The 17,750-nt window shown below is 28.2% G+C and overlaps 1 protein-coding gene and 1 long non-coding RNA gene across 3 annotated transcripts; one reads left to right on the top strand and one right to left on the bottom strand.

Moving 5' to 3' along the window:
• The first annotated feature begins 8,614 nt into the window (after positions 1-8,614).
• LOC132932219 (uncharacterized) lies at positions 8,615-17,371 on the top strand. Its single transcript, XM_060998488.1, has 2 exons — positions 8,615-8,867; positions 16,035-17,371. The coding sequence occupies exon 2, from the start codon at positions 16,111-16,113 to the stop codon at positions 17,191-17,193; it is 1,083 nt and encodes a 360-aa protein (XP_060854471.1). The 5' UTR covers positions 8,615-8,867; positions 16,035-16,110; the 3' UTR covers positions 17,194-17,371.
• LOC132917771 (uncharacterized) lies at positions 12,268-14,728 on the bottom strand. Of its 2 annotated transcripts, none has more exons than XR_009660333.1 (3): positions 14,380-14,728; positions 14,082-14,288; positions 12,268-12,472 (listed from the first exon to the last, which is right to left on the bottom strand). It is a non-coding gene; the product is annotated as an uncharacterized LOC132917771 (long non-coding RNA). The 2 variants fall into 2 exon arrangements; XR_009660334.1 differs by having other exon boundaries at positions 14,082-14,254.
• Positions 17,372-17,750: the final 379 nt, after the last annotated feature.

Genomic DNA, 17,750 nt, shown 5'->3' with positions numbered 1-17,750 from the left:
GTAGGTATACACACTGGAAGTAACACTGAAGGTTATGACTGTAAGTAATATTGATGTATTGGAACTATATGTTTTAGTTTTATTTGTAATTGCTATTTTTTTAATGACCAGTATAAATTATAATAAACACCCAAGCTTTCCCAAATTGCGTATTACACCCATAATATAATATGTGCTCGTGCGATTATGATTCCTATAAAAGCATGGTAAGAAATTTAATTTAATATTTTTCAGTAAAATTGATATTTAAAGATAAAAAATCTGTTGGTTTATTGAAAATACCTTTTTTATAATTATATTTTGTTAAATTCATATCCTATTAGTTTTGTTCTTATACATTGATTTAATACATGATGTGATTCTGAATTAATTTTTTAGAGACCTGCTAAATTTTTGTGATCTGTTTAAACTACATTTTTTACTATACAGATACTGTCTGAAATGAGTACCTATATCCAAAAAACAAAAACGATACCTAAAGTTCTAACGCTAAAATTATAAGTTATAACTAAACCTAATTAACTATTAAGACGCGTCTTGACACGGCTACAGCGGTAGGTGCTCAGTGAGTCCGCTTGTGAGCCGGTCAGGATAAAAGATCAACACGAATTTCACTATATTTGTAAGATGTATTTTTATAAATGATAAACAACTATATACAATGGCTAGTTGTCAAATGTCACTATGTCAGGTGTTGACGACATAAAAGAGAATACACAATTATTATGCTTTACGCGGTCTTATAGTATTAGGAGGGGACTTGTCGCAGTTGTCCGGTAAGACGGTTCACGCATGAGGGCGAGATGATCGGCGGCTGGTACTCATCCGGATCGACTTGGGCGACTTGTCTTTCCAATCCACCCTGTGCCTTAGTGGGCGTGGGCGGTGAGTCGACGGTGTCGCGTCGTCGTTTGGCAGTGGTGGCGGTTGGTAAGGAGCAACCAGGTCACTGCGGTGCCTACACTTTGTACCACCGACCGTTGCGTACTGTGCAAGCTGATACTAAAATAGTGTCAGCTTCTTCGTCATTAATACCTATATTATTAGTGGTTTTTAATTTATTTTTTAATTCTTTAAATTAATTTTCATGGTATTTTTCTGTTTTGTTTGATATTTTTTTGGTTTAAATGTACCTTTTGTTAACTCAATTAAAGGGGAGTGATTTTACTGAAATTTAAAATTTATTTGTGAAAGTAATCTGTCTATCCAAAAAAGGCAATTAATTTATGTTGGTCGGAGAAGTTACCTACGTGTAATTACATCTATTAGCTTAGCTTATAATACAGAGCGTACCATACTGATCTTTTTTAATAGACCCGGCGCATCCCAAACAGCTTTTATCTATTGTTTGCTCTATGTCTACGCCCGTTTGGGGCAAATCAACCCAAAATATGTCAGTTTGGGCGAACAGATATACCTATACCATTTGGGCGAAGGTTTATTCAACTAAAAATAGTGTTTGGGCGAATAAGTATGAAAATACTTATAGTATACACTCAACAATTAATTAAACAAAATTATATAAAATAAAGTATATACTTTTTACATAATTAATAATGAATCATACTTCAAAAAAAATATTGCTATTAGTAATATTATTATATAGGTAGTAATATACAGTACAAAAAAATAATAAATAAAATAACATAATTAGTACAATTTAAAGTAACCTATTGGATTTATATGAAATGCTAATAATATATACTTAACAATTAATTAAACAAAATTTTACGAATTGTCAAATCGTAATATGTATTCCTAATTGTTTTCAATAATAGTGATTAATAATGATTATCAACGATATGATCTATATCTATGTATGTCACCAGGTTTTTGCCTCGTACCTGTCGTACCTATAGGTAAAAACACTTTCACTCACCCAAACAGACTATTATTTTATAGGTCATAATTATTACCTTCGCCCAAACGACGACCACCTTCCCAAACGGCTCCAGTTGAAAAAGGTTTTACGAACAGGTAAACTCTCAAACTGCTGACGATAAATTTTTGATTTGAAGTCGATATATAGGTGTTATCGTATTTTTAAATTTGAAATCTATAAAACAGAATACCGAAAACATTGGACATGATTTCTATATAAAAATGAATTATGTATTATATATACTAAAAAAACCGGCAGCTCATTGGAAACATATTCATTGACAAGTTTCTAACGAATAAAATAACGTAGATATGGATTATATATAAAAATTGTGCCAATTATATCTACCCAATGTATGATTTTTTTATATTTTTATATATACATACATTTTTTAAATATTTTATAACGCTAAAATTCAATAAAAAATAATAAAATATATTTTCTATACCATTTTATATCTTACGTCAACAAATTATAGTTAAAATATTAATCACTAAAAAAAAATTGTATTCAATTTTTAGGCTTAATATCGGATTGATTTTAGCCATAAATACCTATAATCTAAACGATATAACTCATCCACACTACAAATTATTAAAAGTGCGGTTATGCCTATACCCTTAATAGGTACTAGTTATATAATTGATTACAATGAACCGGACGTGCATATGATGGCAAAATACGTTGTATACGGCGCGGTACCTAAAATATTATGTTATTCACATTGTATTATGTCACGTGCTTTTTAAATATTTCGAATGTAGGCCCGAGCGTCGAAATTTGATTTTCGATTTTAGCTGTCCTTTGTATTCGTGGTATGCGGACATTTGGTCCCCGCGAAAATATGTCGTACGCGGACAATTGGTCCCCGTCATAATTTTATACTCGGACAATTAGTCCCCGGCGTAAAAGTAAAATGGTAAATACAAAGTATTTTTTTACCAATCAATAAACGTTCTTAAAGATGTTTTTTTAATAATATAATACTTTTAAAATATAATAGATAATAGTTATTTGTTTAAAAAATATATAAAAATGAACATAATAATAAATAATATCGTCGAAACCTGTAAGCGACAAAGAAAAAAACATTATTTCTATTTGCAATAGTTTTGATAATAACTTTTTACTTTTACGCCGGGGACTAATTGTCCGAGTATGTAATTATGACGGGGACCAATTGTCCGCATACGACATTTTTTCGGGGGGACCAATTGTCCTAGACCCCTAATTATTTTAGGTAGGACAGGCAGGGGCACCATTGGGGGGGGGGGGGCACAGAGTACACTTTGGCTCTATTTTTTTCCGAGTTTTATTGGCCTGGATTAAAATTTACAATGCACCGACGGCGCATGGGCCCTATGAGTAAAAATTAAAATACATTATTAATTGTTATGAATACTATATAATACGTAGGTATAATGTATAAAATATAAATGCATAATATTTATTGTTTTTAGATTCTTATTAGATTATAGCATGAACTATACGTCTATGATCATTGATCAAAGCTATTTCCAATTTTCCGGATAACGTTTTTTTCGTTAAATAATTATATAATAAGTACTTATCGTCGTATGTGGGTATTCCATTATACAATATTATGCTTGTAATTCAGAATAATTCTATATTTCTAACATTTCTATGATGTCGTTACAGACTACCTACGGTTACACTTAGTATAATATTATATCTTCAATGGGTGACAAACGATTAATTGATTTAATGGTCATAGCGATAGAAATAGAAGATGCTAACATAATAAATTTAGACGAAGCAGTAAATAGATATTCTAAAATAAAAACTAGAAGGTATAAGCTAGAATAGCATAATTAATTAAAAAAACTAATGTATTTTGTGTGGAATATTGTATTATTATTTATTATAATATGTTAATAAATAAATATAATATATTAATTTTATTTGGAATAAATTGCATTGATTAAATATAAGTAGGTACCTAAATAAAATGCTCATAATTCACTTAAAACTTAAAATATTTTATAAAATATCCACATACGCGTATTTATTAGAATATACATATTTTTAGTTTTGAATATTATACAATTATTATCATTTAAAATCTTACAAAATCTCATATGGGGTTATTTTTTCTGGGTTTATTTTTTCGCGGTACTCATCCTTCAGAGCCTTCCCGAGTTCACGATTTTTAATATACTTTAATAAGCAAACATCTTTAGTGACTTAGTGTAGCATCATAGTAATTGAAAATATCAACATAATAATAATAATAAATTTAAGACGCTAATATTGTAGTATTTATTAATAATATTATTTTTAAATTATAACAATGACAATCGTCTAGTCTTCACAAAATCTGATTAGAATTTTCTGTTGCATTAAAACGTGTGGTATAAGAAAATATAATTTAGTTTGAAGTGCAAGGAAAGGGGCATTTTCTCTCCCCGCTGCCCCACACTCGCTACGACAATGGTTGTTAAAGTATATTATTCATACATATCTGTATAATAATTAATTCATATAAATGTAAAATAAACTACAATAATTAACTCGGTATAACCTAACCCGTTAAAACGACTAAGAGCAATTAAATTTAATACTTAATCTACGGAAACTAATAGTTTGGCTCATCGCGTTATGCTTATAGTAATTAGCTGGTGGTGTCCGGTTTTATTAAAGTATAAAAATAAATTCGTATTTAAATATATAATCATATCACGGATAACAGCATACATGATATAAAATTAAAAACACAGTATTTTCTGTAAATGTTTTCTGTAAATCGTGATTCAATAAATATTTTACTTTTTCTAAAATATATAATTTTATGTTCATATTGAAAAATGTATTGATAAAAATGTTTTGTGTCTCTTATACAGATAATATTCGACCTGCACACTGACCACCTCCGTTGACTGTTTTATATTGTATTTTTAAACATATTGTATTGGATAAAATCGAACGGCACTGAATATTTCTAATTGTTCGTTTTTGAAGCTCGGGTCGTTAAAATGTATAATACAGAAAATAATATATAAATATAGTGTTAAGATAAGAGTCAACGCTGACGCCAGATTTCTTAGGAATCAAAATAATGGTGTCTACTGCGTCGTTCTTTTTCTTTATTAGAAATTCATGTTATATGGAATATAAAATAATAAAAAAAAAAGGTTTATCGATGTCATTTATCATGAATGTCACGTGGACGCCATAAGGGATCAGGGATTGTAAAACCGGCTACGGAGCATTGTTCAAGTGTTATAACGGGTAGGTCGAGACGACCCCTACGACTTATTATTCAGACCATATAGAACTACGGTGCTGTATATATTGTCATGTATTTTAGTGAATATTTTTTTTTATAAAATGTATATATTTTCCATAAGCTTACAGCTACAGTTGATGTGTACCTACAGTATGCTGTACACAATATATTAAAATATAATTGTAATACACACGTACACGATGTACACCAAACCAATATCATAATGGCCCCGTACAATATATTGATCGTGTTCTTAGAATACTCTTTGAGAAAGGGTACATTCATCTAACACTATACATCCTGGTTTAGTAGGTACCAATTATTTATACTGGAAAAACTTGATTTCTTTTAATTTGCATACTTAATTATTAGTAATACACTTTATAGTAGGTGATTATAATTTAGTTTTAATTGTAATATTGAAACTATCTAATGGCTTTTACTAGTATTTACTATTTATTATGTAAATGTAATTTTTAACTTCAATTTCACTTAATGAATAGTGAAAAATGCCCTTAATACGGAAAAAATGCAAAATTAAAATTAGACATTTAGATTTACGTACAATTAAAACCCATTTTCAGCTAAAAAAATATATTGTCTACTATGTTCTCAGCAAAAAAAAAATGCATCAAAAAGTCATCAATATCCGGCCCTAGTACAGGCAATGAATAACAAAAAAATGTTCAAAATAAAAATTATACGCATTATACTTATACATAATATAGTTCAAATTTTAAAATAAATATTTAGGGGTCAAATTAAGAAGGTATAGCATAACAAACAATCTGTATGACTGCAGTATAACATAATGAATTTAATATACTATTACATAGGTGTATAATATAAGGTGTAACAAGACTATTTAACAAACTTCCATTACAAATGTTTCGATATTTGTTAAATAGTCTTGTTACACCCTGTAAATAGTAAACCATTAATGTTTTATTGATGAAAAAACCAATAAGTATTAATTTAATTTTTGTGTATTTCAACATCAATTATTTTGATAAGTGCATAACATAAATAATAAATACTAGAACCTATACGTTACCATTACTTCAGCTACTAAATTAAGTCAAATATTAATTCAGCAACAATAATAACTACACCCTGTTGCGTCACTAATCAGATAAATGTTCAAGGTCTAATGCATTGACGTTTCACAACCAAATATAGGACGCTATATGGGGTAGAAGAATGGCACCATCATTATAAGTTATAAGTCTTAACAACATGTCTTGACAACAATATAATTTTGGGATGCAGACTTCGTCGTGTGTGTTCGATACAATTCATGTGTATATACATTATTTTTTGCTTCGCGTCCGACTATATAATAAATATTTGAACATAATATGTTTTTTGTTGAACCCATCTTTTCGCTATTCTTAATATTGTTCCTAGTTTCCTACTTAATTCATTTAAAGTTTTTTTATTTTCGTTCTCCTCCTTGATTTAATATAATATAAGTCATAAGATACATTTGTTAATATACTATTCTATTTTGTTACCATTGGGCACCAACTTTTATTTTAAATAATAATAAATATATTATATTATTAACATCCAATATTTAGATTAAAATCTAGTATAACCTGAATAGAGCTTCAGTATCATTTAAATAATTTATAAAATATATATTGAACGGTATATATTGTCTATGATATAGGTAAAAAATATAATATATTAGTTTTTTATTTTTTTATTATAAAATACCAATAGGTTTTATATAAAAAAAACACCATAAAATAAATTATATCGTCAGTTCGAGTAAACAGTTTGGTAAAAAATAAACACGTTAGAAATATATACTACCGGAATTTGATTTCTTTCGTTCATTATGGGCAGAACCTGTACTTGGCATGACGGCATGCTAACTATTAATGCTTTTTATTTGAAGCTCAATGCGATATTTTTTACCTAATGCCCATCTAATCATTTATTAATTCATTGGTTTTCTAAAGAGATTACAAACTGATATTTATACAAAAAAAAACGAAGTATTCATTTAAATAAATGTGATGTAACCATTCAAATTAATAAAGAAACATTTTTTTATACTAGAAATTATGTATCTTCAATCAAAATAAATTAACAGATTTGAATTCACAAATTAGTATTTTTTTAACAAATTCTTTTAATTTTTAACGATATAAAAACATTTTTTTATTTTTTCGATACGATTACAAAATATGTGTAGGTAATAAATTATTACTTATAATATAATGATGACATATAAAACATATGTAATATTATTAATTCATCTTTAGTTTTTATAATTTACGGGACGCAACTGGCATGTACATATACTTAAAAAAATCTTGACGCAACTAGTATGACCCATTACAGCCATAACGCCCACATAACAATATAGGCAGAACGCAATTCGCGAGGAACTATTGTCACTGCAGGTGCAATTCGTATGCAGCAACGTAATTTGTTCGTTTCATTAAGAAACAAAATATATAGTTAAATGCCGCAGAACGATTTACTTAGAACGTATATTAGTTATTAAGTAATTTATATTTTCAATGTATATTATAATATAATTTATTAATAGTACTATAAATTGTACAAAATGGCCAATTACGGAAGATGTACCGTTTTAAACGGTTTTAATGATCAGCTACTATATAAATATTTTATTAAAATGTATCATTCTTTGTTGCTATAATATTAGTTTGTGAGATATTATCTTGGTTTCCAAGCCACGTAATTGTCATAATTTTATATTAAGCTAGATAATTATGAATTATTGTCTTTATAAAATATGTTATGAATGTATGTATGTTGTTAGTAAAAAAATGGCTTCGGGTTGAAAAAAAATAACTTGTTGAAATTCTACATAATATATTATAATATATTTATATATGTAATAACTAACGTTAGCATTTGTACCTGTAACCTGTATAATCCTTAATAATAATATTAAAACAGTTTTTTTAATGTAACCTGGACACCGAATGTCCGAATATCACACACTTATAATGATAATTCGTAGAATACCTATATATATATATTAATTAAAATATAATATCTTTTAAGAAGGTGGATTGTATTATAGGTATATGTACGAACGCTATTTTCAAAGCATTTAACACTGTGACACATGAAACAATAACTATCATGTTGGTTATTCATAGTATATATACATCATAAAATTATCGGATTATTCTGTTCTCTTAGTTAGATACATTTGCGAAATAAGTTGATTTTGAATTATTTTTTTCCAAAAAATTCGAGTGGACGTGTATATAATAAAGATTTAGATACACATTGCAGGCTAGGTCACGCATAATATAATATATGGGTTTTTACTTAAATCGTATTGTTCGACATTAGGCGGGGTCGAGACTACACACACATACACCCTCGCTGACGATACTCTCGACCGGTTTCTTTTAACATCACACACCCCGTAGGGGTATACATTAAATGTATTATTTTATATCTCTTGTCAATAACAGGTAGTTGGTATATACAATCTTTCTTTCGTATAATAGTTTCCAAAACACCATTGGGCCTCTTAAATTTTCGATACACGATCGGTTTAAGAATTTCATGGGGGAATCAGTATTCATTTGAACCTTTGGTAGAGCAGTCGACAAGCGTCCACACCAACGAACGAGAAAATTAATAGCGTATACACGTGGAAAGCATATATTACGCAGTACGTAATAGACACGACGTTTTAAAACGATTCGTATCATTTCTATCCAGTTCCAAAAATAAAAGGTAATTATAACGTCCGTTTAATTTTATTATTATATATCTGATTAATCCGAAGATTTCTTGATTGACTGATTTTCACCGTTGCCGTGTTAACGCATATCGTTTCATGGTTGATATGTCAAAAATTATTATTTTACATACATAATTTCCAAATTTATGAAAAACATTTTGTGATCTCTAATCGAAAAATTAAAATATTATTTTTATAAATATAAGAAAACTTAACCTGTGCTCTTATAATTTTTATCCGAATTAGTTTAATTTAAAAACAACTACCAAATTTTTAAATAATTATTTTAAATCATATAAGTTCTCTCAGAATAAAGCGGTCATTCTAGTTATAAATCTGTGGTGAGTGGTGACAGTAGTCGGTAACTATGTAGAATTGTAATAGAATTACGTGAGTTGCGAGTATGGAATTGTTTCTTAAAAAATTATTATTTTTTATAATCTATATAACTGTATAACATGCCGTATACTATTGACGGCCAATAATATAATAAAATAATATATTATATAAATGAAGCATATCATGATTTACCTATATAGGGATATAATACAATAGTATTAAAATATAGATTTAAGATATACCTATAATATAATAAACGTTTTAGCGTGTAAGTCAGTAGTAACTTAACATAGAATGGGTCGTGAAGCAAAATAATTGTGCTGATTGCTGATGCAATAACATAATATAATATTCCTCGTACCTACTAGCGCCGTCGTCCTACTGCGTAGTAGTCGTCAGGAGTGTGTGTGTGTGTCATCACACGGATCTCTACAATATTGAATGTTTATTTTAATGTAATAAATATGTTGTTGAACAAAATATTATGCCACTAGGTTAGGTTAGGTACCTATGTACATACTCGAAAGTTAATAAAGCTGGTCATTTTGAATTTTTGATTAGTCATAGGCCATAGCTAATGACTGATACCTAGTTAACTGTTAAGAGTGTATGAGCATACAATGTAAAACCAATATGTTCAAGTAATGACGTGTACGTCAAGTAATGTGTATGGAACATCGAAAATTATATACATATAATGTTATGTTGATACATTATTTTACTAGTGCGATAAACATTATATTAATGTATTAAAGTACTGCCATACAATGTTGTATCGTTATATTATATTGCAAAGGGTGGTCAACATGTGGCTCGCTTAGTCGCTTCATAGACTCATGTGACTCACATCTTGTTGTAAGATACAAAACATTTTTACAATATGTATATATTTAAAAGTTTATTACCTTTTTTTTTATTTCAGCTCTTCCATATTTTATTATTTATTAATATATTGGTGGCTCTTGAATCATGAGTCTCTTCTCGCTGGTCATCCCTGTTAAATTGTAACAATATGTCTTTGTATATTAATATATAATTTTATATTTTATAATATCTTACAATATTTTTTTTATGGTAAAAACATTTTTATTTATAAGATTGAAACAGACATGAGTTTCATCGACTATTAAATTAGTATTGTGAATATATTTTACAGGACAAGAGATGACATTTATATAAGCAGTAAATATAGGTTGAAATACATAAAAAAAATCAATAACAAATTGTTAATTTTATTTACAAAGAATGGTGTAAAACATAACAATTGGTTTATTAACCGCTATTTGGATAAACATGCATTTATATTTTATTTCGTTTAAATTAAACAAAAAATTATTTGACAATAATGTTGTATCCAATATATAAAAATCTATTATTATTTATTTTAGACTCATTGGTCTCAAAAAATAAGAAGTTGATTTTAAAAATGTCGGACAACTAAAATTATTTCTTATTTGTTATTATGTTTTACAATATGATTAATGAAAACAAACATTACATTTTATAAATCGTATATTAATTTTTTTTTTTTAATATGTTAATAAATGGATATTTAAATCATGTAAAATTATATGTTTGTATAGTTTATAGTTCATTTAAATTATAGTATAAAGAAAAGTTTTATTTTCTATTTCTGTAAATGTTAATGGTTAATATGGAAATATTGCTAATATTAGAGGAGAAAGAAATAATTTTTGTTTTTCTAATATTCTATTTTACTTAGGTTTTGAATAGAATATTTTCCATTTTTATTATATTTTTAATCTTTTGTAAATAATTCTCATATTGAAATTACTCAAATTGCCCAAAGCGCCATGAATTTTTACATATAAGGTAAATGTTCCAAACTATGCATGTTATATGAAATAAAATGTTCTCCGTATAAAGAAGTATATGAAATAACAAATTGTTTTAATAATTCTTCAGCAAAATTACCTCAAGATTGACAAAGAATTGGGCATACTTAAATTTTTATTGCACAAAATAGTAACATAAAATGTGAATAAAATTGTTTGTTTAATTTACCTTTCAAAAAAATAGGGCTAAAATATAATAGAAAAAATCTCAACTCCGTAGCCTTTCAGTGATAAATGTTTCCTATTTTCCTTGTTAAATGATTAAACTCAATTGGTACATACACTCTAAGATTTAATAAATCTCAGTTGAAATTTGTTCTCTGGAAGTTTCAGTTAAACATATATTTTTTCATAGGTATTTTATCAGTAATATTTATTGGTTATAATTATAATAGACTATCTCCTTTACGATATTCTTCATTAATTCTGATCCGAAATGACTCATTAGTTCTGAGAGCGTAGACAATTTCTAAGAACACTATAGCACTATAAGCTTTCCATTATAAGAGCCGTCTTGTGCACAAGAAGTGCAACAGAAATATGCATTATGTCCTTTAACATTTAAGATAAAAGATTTAAGAGGTGCTTCATTGGTTATAGGCCCACCTCATATCTAATTATTCTACAATTTATTTCAAAACTATTATCTAACAGTAATTTAAGGTATATAATAAATGCATGCAAGTATTGTTGATTGTATTGGGGTTTTTGTGTTCTGTGATATATTCCAATAGGAAACACAAGATTATTCCTTAAAATTAATTATTGAAACAAGAATAGTCCTAAGAATATACCTGACTTTTAAAACTTATATAACACTATCCATATTAACACTCAGTTTTAAGGTAATTGTAAAATAAATATCATTATTCATTAACAATAATTTTCAAACTAGAAGAATCATTTTTTCAAACCCAATTTCATGACTTTTAGAAGTTAGCATTAATGTAATCACATCTAGAAGTACATTAAACCATTCTGATTTAATTTTATTCAAAATACAAAAAACACTATTAATTAATTCAAAACCCATGATAGTAACTTATTTTTTTAAAGTTATATTATTAGAAAATAGTACATTGGATAAATCATTTTTTATAGAATAATTTAATACTTGAGAATTATAATTATTGTGTAAATTTGAATTAGAATATAGGAATCCTTCATTATATAATATATATATTTGAATTTACTGCAAGTTTCACTGTCTTTTTTAATTAATCTGTCTTTGCTCTATAAAGTTGAAGGAATATTATTTAATTTAAAAATATTTTTGGATATATCATACGGGTTATTTTGACGTAATTGCTTAATTGTATATACTTATTTTGTTTGAGGTCAATGATTTCTTTTAAATGGTGTTATGATATTTTTCCAATGCATTTCTTCCTTCTTTCTATTTTCTAGAACAATGAAAAACAACTATGTAGTTAAAAAAAAAAACTAAATCTTTAACTTAAAGATAACTATATGAATTGATTATTGATATTTATTAATTAGTAATATTTTGGAAATGGAAAACAGTCAATTTAAAAATGGTTTTTAGTTTTGATAAATTGTAATAATTGTGTATTTCCAATTTTTGTGATTTATCCGTGTCACGGCCCGTTCAGTACATACAACATTGTACATTTAGTAGTATACTCATTATTAAATAAATTTGAAAGAGTTCTTGTTATACGATCTTTGGGTTCACAACCTCCAATAAATTTAATAAAAAATTCCTAAAAACTTTAAAAATATGCTTAAAGTTATGATAATATATCAACAAATTTAATAATAGGGTTCAGAAAAAAATATTTTTTTCTATCAATTCTCACTGCAATGAGCATACAGTGTCTAGCTAGTCTATTATATCTTTATTTGAGTAGTTTAATCCTAAAATGTAATAGATAACTAGTGTTAATTATTATTTCTCAAGAAAAGTATTTAATTAATATGAAATATGCATATTGAATAACTAAAATTAGGTGTTGAATCCAAATATGAATTTTCATATGAATTGTAACTTGTAAGATGCTCTGTTGTTATATACTGATTTCTGTTGAATTTATTTTTATCGAGTTATAGAAATACAATTATTAGGTACCTAGTATTATAATAAATATTAATTAAAATGTTTTTCAAATGCTCAAATACCTAAACCAACTTAAAAATTATATAATTATACAATTATTTCATTGATTAAAATAATTTACAGTTAATTAACAAATTTTATTTCAGATATTTTTAAGTATGGGTAATTTAACACTAAATTATTTATGTATTATACATTGAAACATAATAATTTATAAAAAATAGCATCATTTTCTCCCATCCACAAGAATAAGTATGTGGTGAATATAAATAATCTAAATAGTGAATATTATTAGATTTGCCAATTATTTATTTTTTTATTTAGTTGTTAATTGTTATTATTGTAAACTCAACTGGTAAAGTTATTACTTATTAGTATTATAACAATAATCATTTGAATTACCATTATAAATTATCATCCGATGCTTGCAGCTTAGTTTCACGTATACTATTTTAACGTAACTATAAAATATTTTTTGGATAATTTATTTTAAATAATTATAATATGTCTGTGTTGTAAGTTACAAATTATTTATGATCAAGAAAAATCTGTATCATATTGAATATTTATTACATTATATGAGTCCCATATTGTATTAAATTATAAAAATAATATGATATAAACTGATAAAACTTGTAAGTTAATAAAATATAATAAAAATAAAAGAGATTTTTTATTGACCAAAATATTGTACTTAGAAATTATGTGAATGCGTAACTGTTAATCAATTATAATTAACTATTTGCCGTTTGTAGTTGGTAGGTAATAGATAATAATACACAGTATGTATTTTTCACTGTACCCAGTTCCAATATTATGTTATTATAAACTAAAAAATGTATAACTTTTAATTTTTACTTACAAATTATCTTAGTGTATCATCAAATAAATAGATCTATAGATAATAGATATATTATACATAATTGAGTATTTACCTTTTTCTTCAGGTTCTGAATCAATAGGTATGATCCATAATAAAACTAATAGTTTCTTGAGCTTGGCTTGACTGTTTCTTATTTTTTGGCTCATCAACTTCAGTAGTATACTAGTATCTGCAGACAAGTCTCCAGTTAAAGAAATTTATGGTGCCATGTTCTATTAAAATGACCTATAATTGAGATTTGAATCTTTTGAGTTAATACCTAAGTTATAGGTATAAAGTTAAAATAACATTTGATATTATGTTAGAATGGAAAGTATGTAAATTATAATATGGATAATAATTATACTTACTAAATCCTTTGCCATTATCTGCCAACTAAATTTTATATATTGGCCAATACATTCCATTCAATTGCCAAATGTATAAAATCACTCGAAACTATAGTCGCAATCACTTACAGTTTATAATCGGGATTTACTGTCTCAACTATAGGTAACCAATTAATTGGTATAGGTAACACTGAACTCGTTTGTATTCTAGAAACTTCCTATTATCTATATTTTAGACTTAAAGACTTAAGTTAAAATATAAGAATAAATATGCATTTTTATGTCACCTTTAAAGAAAAACTATGTAATTATTGTATTTTTTAAGAGCATTAATAAAATACAGCTAAAAGGGTAGATACCTAGTATAGGACGTAATACGTCCGACGTAAAGATATACTATAATATCTAAAGCTATAATTGTAGCGACCAAACGTATGTGCGGTTGGTGGCTCCGTTTATCACGAGGCGATATTAAATGAGATTTTAAACACGGACAGTTGTTGGCGGGATATTTGAAAACAAATCTTTTTTAACCATTTTACCGCCTTTTTTCAATTCTACAAGGTGGTAATATGGTGAACACTCATGGAGTCCCCGAAGTCAGCAAAAGATTATTTTATTTAATCATATTCATTTGAAATTTTATAATGTTTTATTTATTATTACATAAATCTAATATAATCTATTTCGATTGACAATTATTAAAACAAAACCACTAATACATATAAATAGTCAAACGATGTAAACATTGTATTTACATATAGATCAAAACGGCGTTTGGATTACTATAATTTTGTTGTTGGGTTATTATTGATTAGAAGGGCCGGGGGATAAGTATCTAGTGATTGGATTTTTAGGATTTTTTATATTTATAATTTATTTAGTAAGTATATCATATATTATACGCGTATCTGCAGATAATGAATAACGACAAAAACGTAACAAAAGATTAAACTCAAAAATGTATTAAAGACAATAAGGAAAAGAGAAAAAACAATAAAAATATCGAAATAATTTCAAAGACTGACCAAATGGAAAATACTAATAAGCAGAGAAGAATAAAATAATAATAATAATAATAATAATAATAATAATAATAATAATAATAATATTAATGATTACAGTAAAATAGACGAACATATTAAGAATGGTTACCAAAACCTTTTACATTTTATAAAATCTATAAAATACAATTTAACGTAAATAATATATATTTTTTGTCCAAAATCAAACCTCTATTAATATTTTATATAATATCTTGATTAATATACATAAAATATAACTGTAGTATAAGATTATTGGAGTTAACAAAATATATGGCGTCGTGGGTCTATGTGCGTGTCACTCTTATGAGTGATACAACAAAGTATCTATTCACTAAGTATGCAATATCCGAATTTAATATTATTGTAATATAAATTATAATTTATATAATTATTAATTATTTTATTATAATATTTCATTAATTGTACATAATATCTAGTGTGTACTTAAACCGATTTTTCTAATCACATATTGATATTTCGCGCTCGAGGCTCTTCAACACTTTGAAGATACATCTAAAGCTTTTATTTCGCTCTTCGACGACGGCTTTGGGTGGTACCATAATCGCATCAATATCAATTTGAAATGTATACCAATCAATAATAACACGTGTTTGATTGTCCGATTTACAGATCGAAGTTCCGGTAGCAATTGACGTACAATATTACTCCGGAAACGGTGGTTAGAGATATAAAAAATAATAACGATATGTCGAAAAACTTAGAAGAAAACATATCGTCTGCTACAAATAGTGAAATGTCGATGAATGTTCCGCAAACACCTCGATTGCCAATGTTGCCGACGACGGCGGATCGTGAACCACCGCAAACGTCGCAGCACTGGTCAATGACGTACGGACCACCCCAGCCACTGGCACCGCAGACACTTAGCGTGATGACTTATCATCCTCCACAGCCGCCGTTGCAGTTGATGACATATATGATTCCGTCCACATCACCGATACCGATGGCGCCGGACAGCGTGTACATGCAGATGCCGCTGTACCGGCACTTGCCACCGGACATGTATCAGATGCAGATGCCACCGTACCGGAACCCATCGCCGGACACGTATCAGACTGCATCTGCAATGCCGCCGCCGGACACGCATCTGATGCAGATGCCGCAGTACAGGAGTCCGCCGACGCACACGTATCAAATGCAGGTGCCGCTGTACTGGAACCCATCGTTGAACACATATCAGACTGCATCTGCGATGCCACCATACCAAAACCCGTCGTCGGACACGAATCAGATGCAGATGCCGCCGTACCGGAACCCAACGTCGGACACGTATCAGACTGCATCTGCAATGCCGCCGTACCGGAATCCGCCGCCGCACACGTATCAGATGCGGATGCCGTACCAGAACCCGTTGTCGGACACATATCAGATGCAGCTGCAGCCGATATCGCCGCGTCACTGCGTTCAACCGATAGAGATTTTGGTACCGATGAGACCGGAAGCGCTGCAGGTTCAGCCGTCACACAGGCTGGAAGTCATTGAGACTCACGTGGCTAACATGCACCAAGACGTCAGCTTCGTCCAGGACGAGGAATCGTTCGTGCCGTACTACTGCTTGGACTGTTTCACGGTCATGTACTCTCACGGCAGCGTCGATCCGAGTACACCACTTGAAATAAGGCGTCAACCGACGGTGTACATCATGCGCAAGCTGGTCCGCAGATCCCTGGATAACGAGTTTCATACCGATCGCCACGATAACGGTGATGGAGATCACCACAGTGACGACACCGATCCCGAATTCGCCGCCAGCAATCCCGGACCGTAGGAGCCATAGACGACTCGTTTCACGCATAACGTTGACGTTGGTTTTTTGGTGAATTCATCGTTTACGATTAGGTTATAATACAATAATATGATTAGAAAATTTTAATGACAAATTGAATCATGAGGTTTCCTTTTGAATGTATAACGAACCTTTAAACGATTTGTTTTTACTATTTAAAATAAAACCGAACACGAACGTCAATTTTCGTAACATTAATTATTATTATTTTTTAACATTTTATTGTTTAAATTTAAATTTATAAATGTATGTATTTAAGCAATTAATTTAGATAATATTATACAATTGCATTTTGTATACCTATGCGTACCAATATAACAAATAACTATAATATTAATTTTGTATACGAATATTTAAATAATAATAGTATTGTCTAATTGTGATGAAAGAATAAGTTGAAGATATTATGGCATTGTTTGTAAGTTATTATTATTATTTTCTATAACACTATCATTAATTCGATTATTAACTTAAAAATATATTTTTTTTTACTTTTTATTATATACAGCTGTATTATTATTATTATTGCACAAGAATAT

The sequence above is a fragment of the Rhopalosiphum padi genome, chromosome 1 (genome assembly GCF_020882245.1).
Source record: "Rhopalosiphum padi isolate XX-2018 chromosome 1, ASM2088224v1, whole genome shotgun sequence".
Taxonomy (NCBI): Eukaryota; Metazoa; Arthropoda; class Insecta; order Hemiptera; family Aphididae; genus Rhopalosiphum; species Rhopalosiphum padi.
This window is presented reverse-complemented; position numbering and strand designations above follow the sequence as displayed.

What these genes read in the sequence shown, in the direction of transcription:
- LOC132932219 (XM_060998488.1), top strand. Translation starts at nt 16,111, where the DNA reads ATGTCGAAAAACTTAGAAGAAAACATATCGTCTGCTACAAATAGTGAA.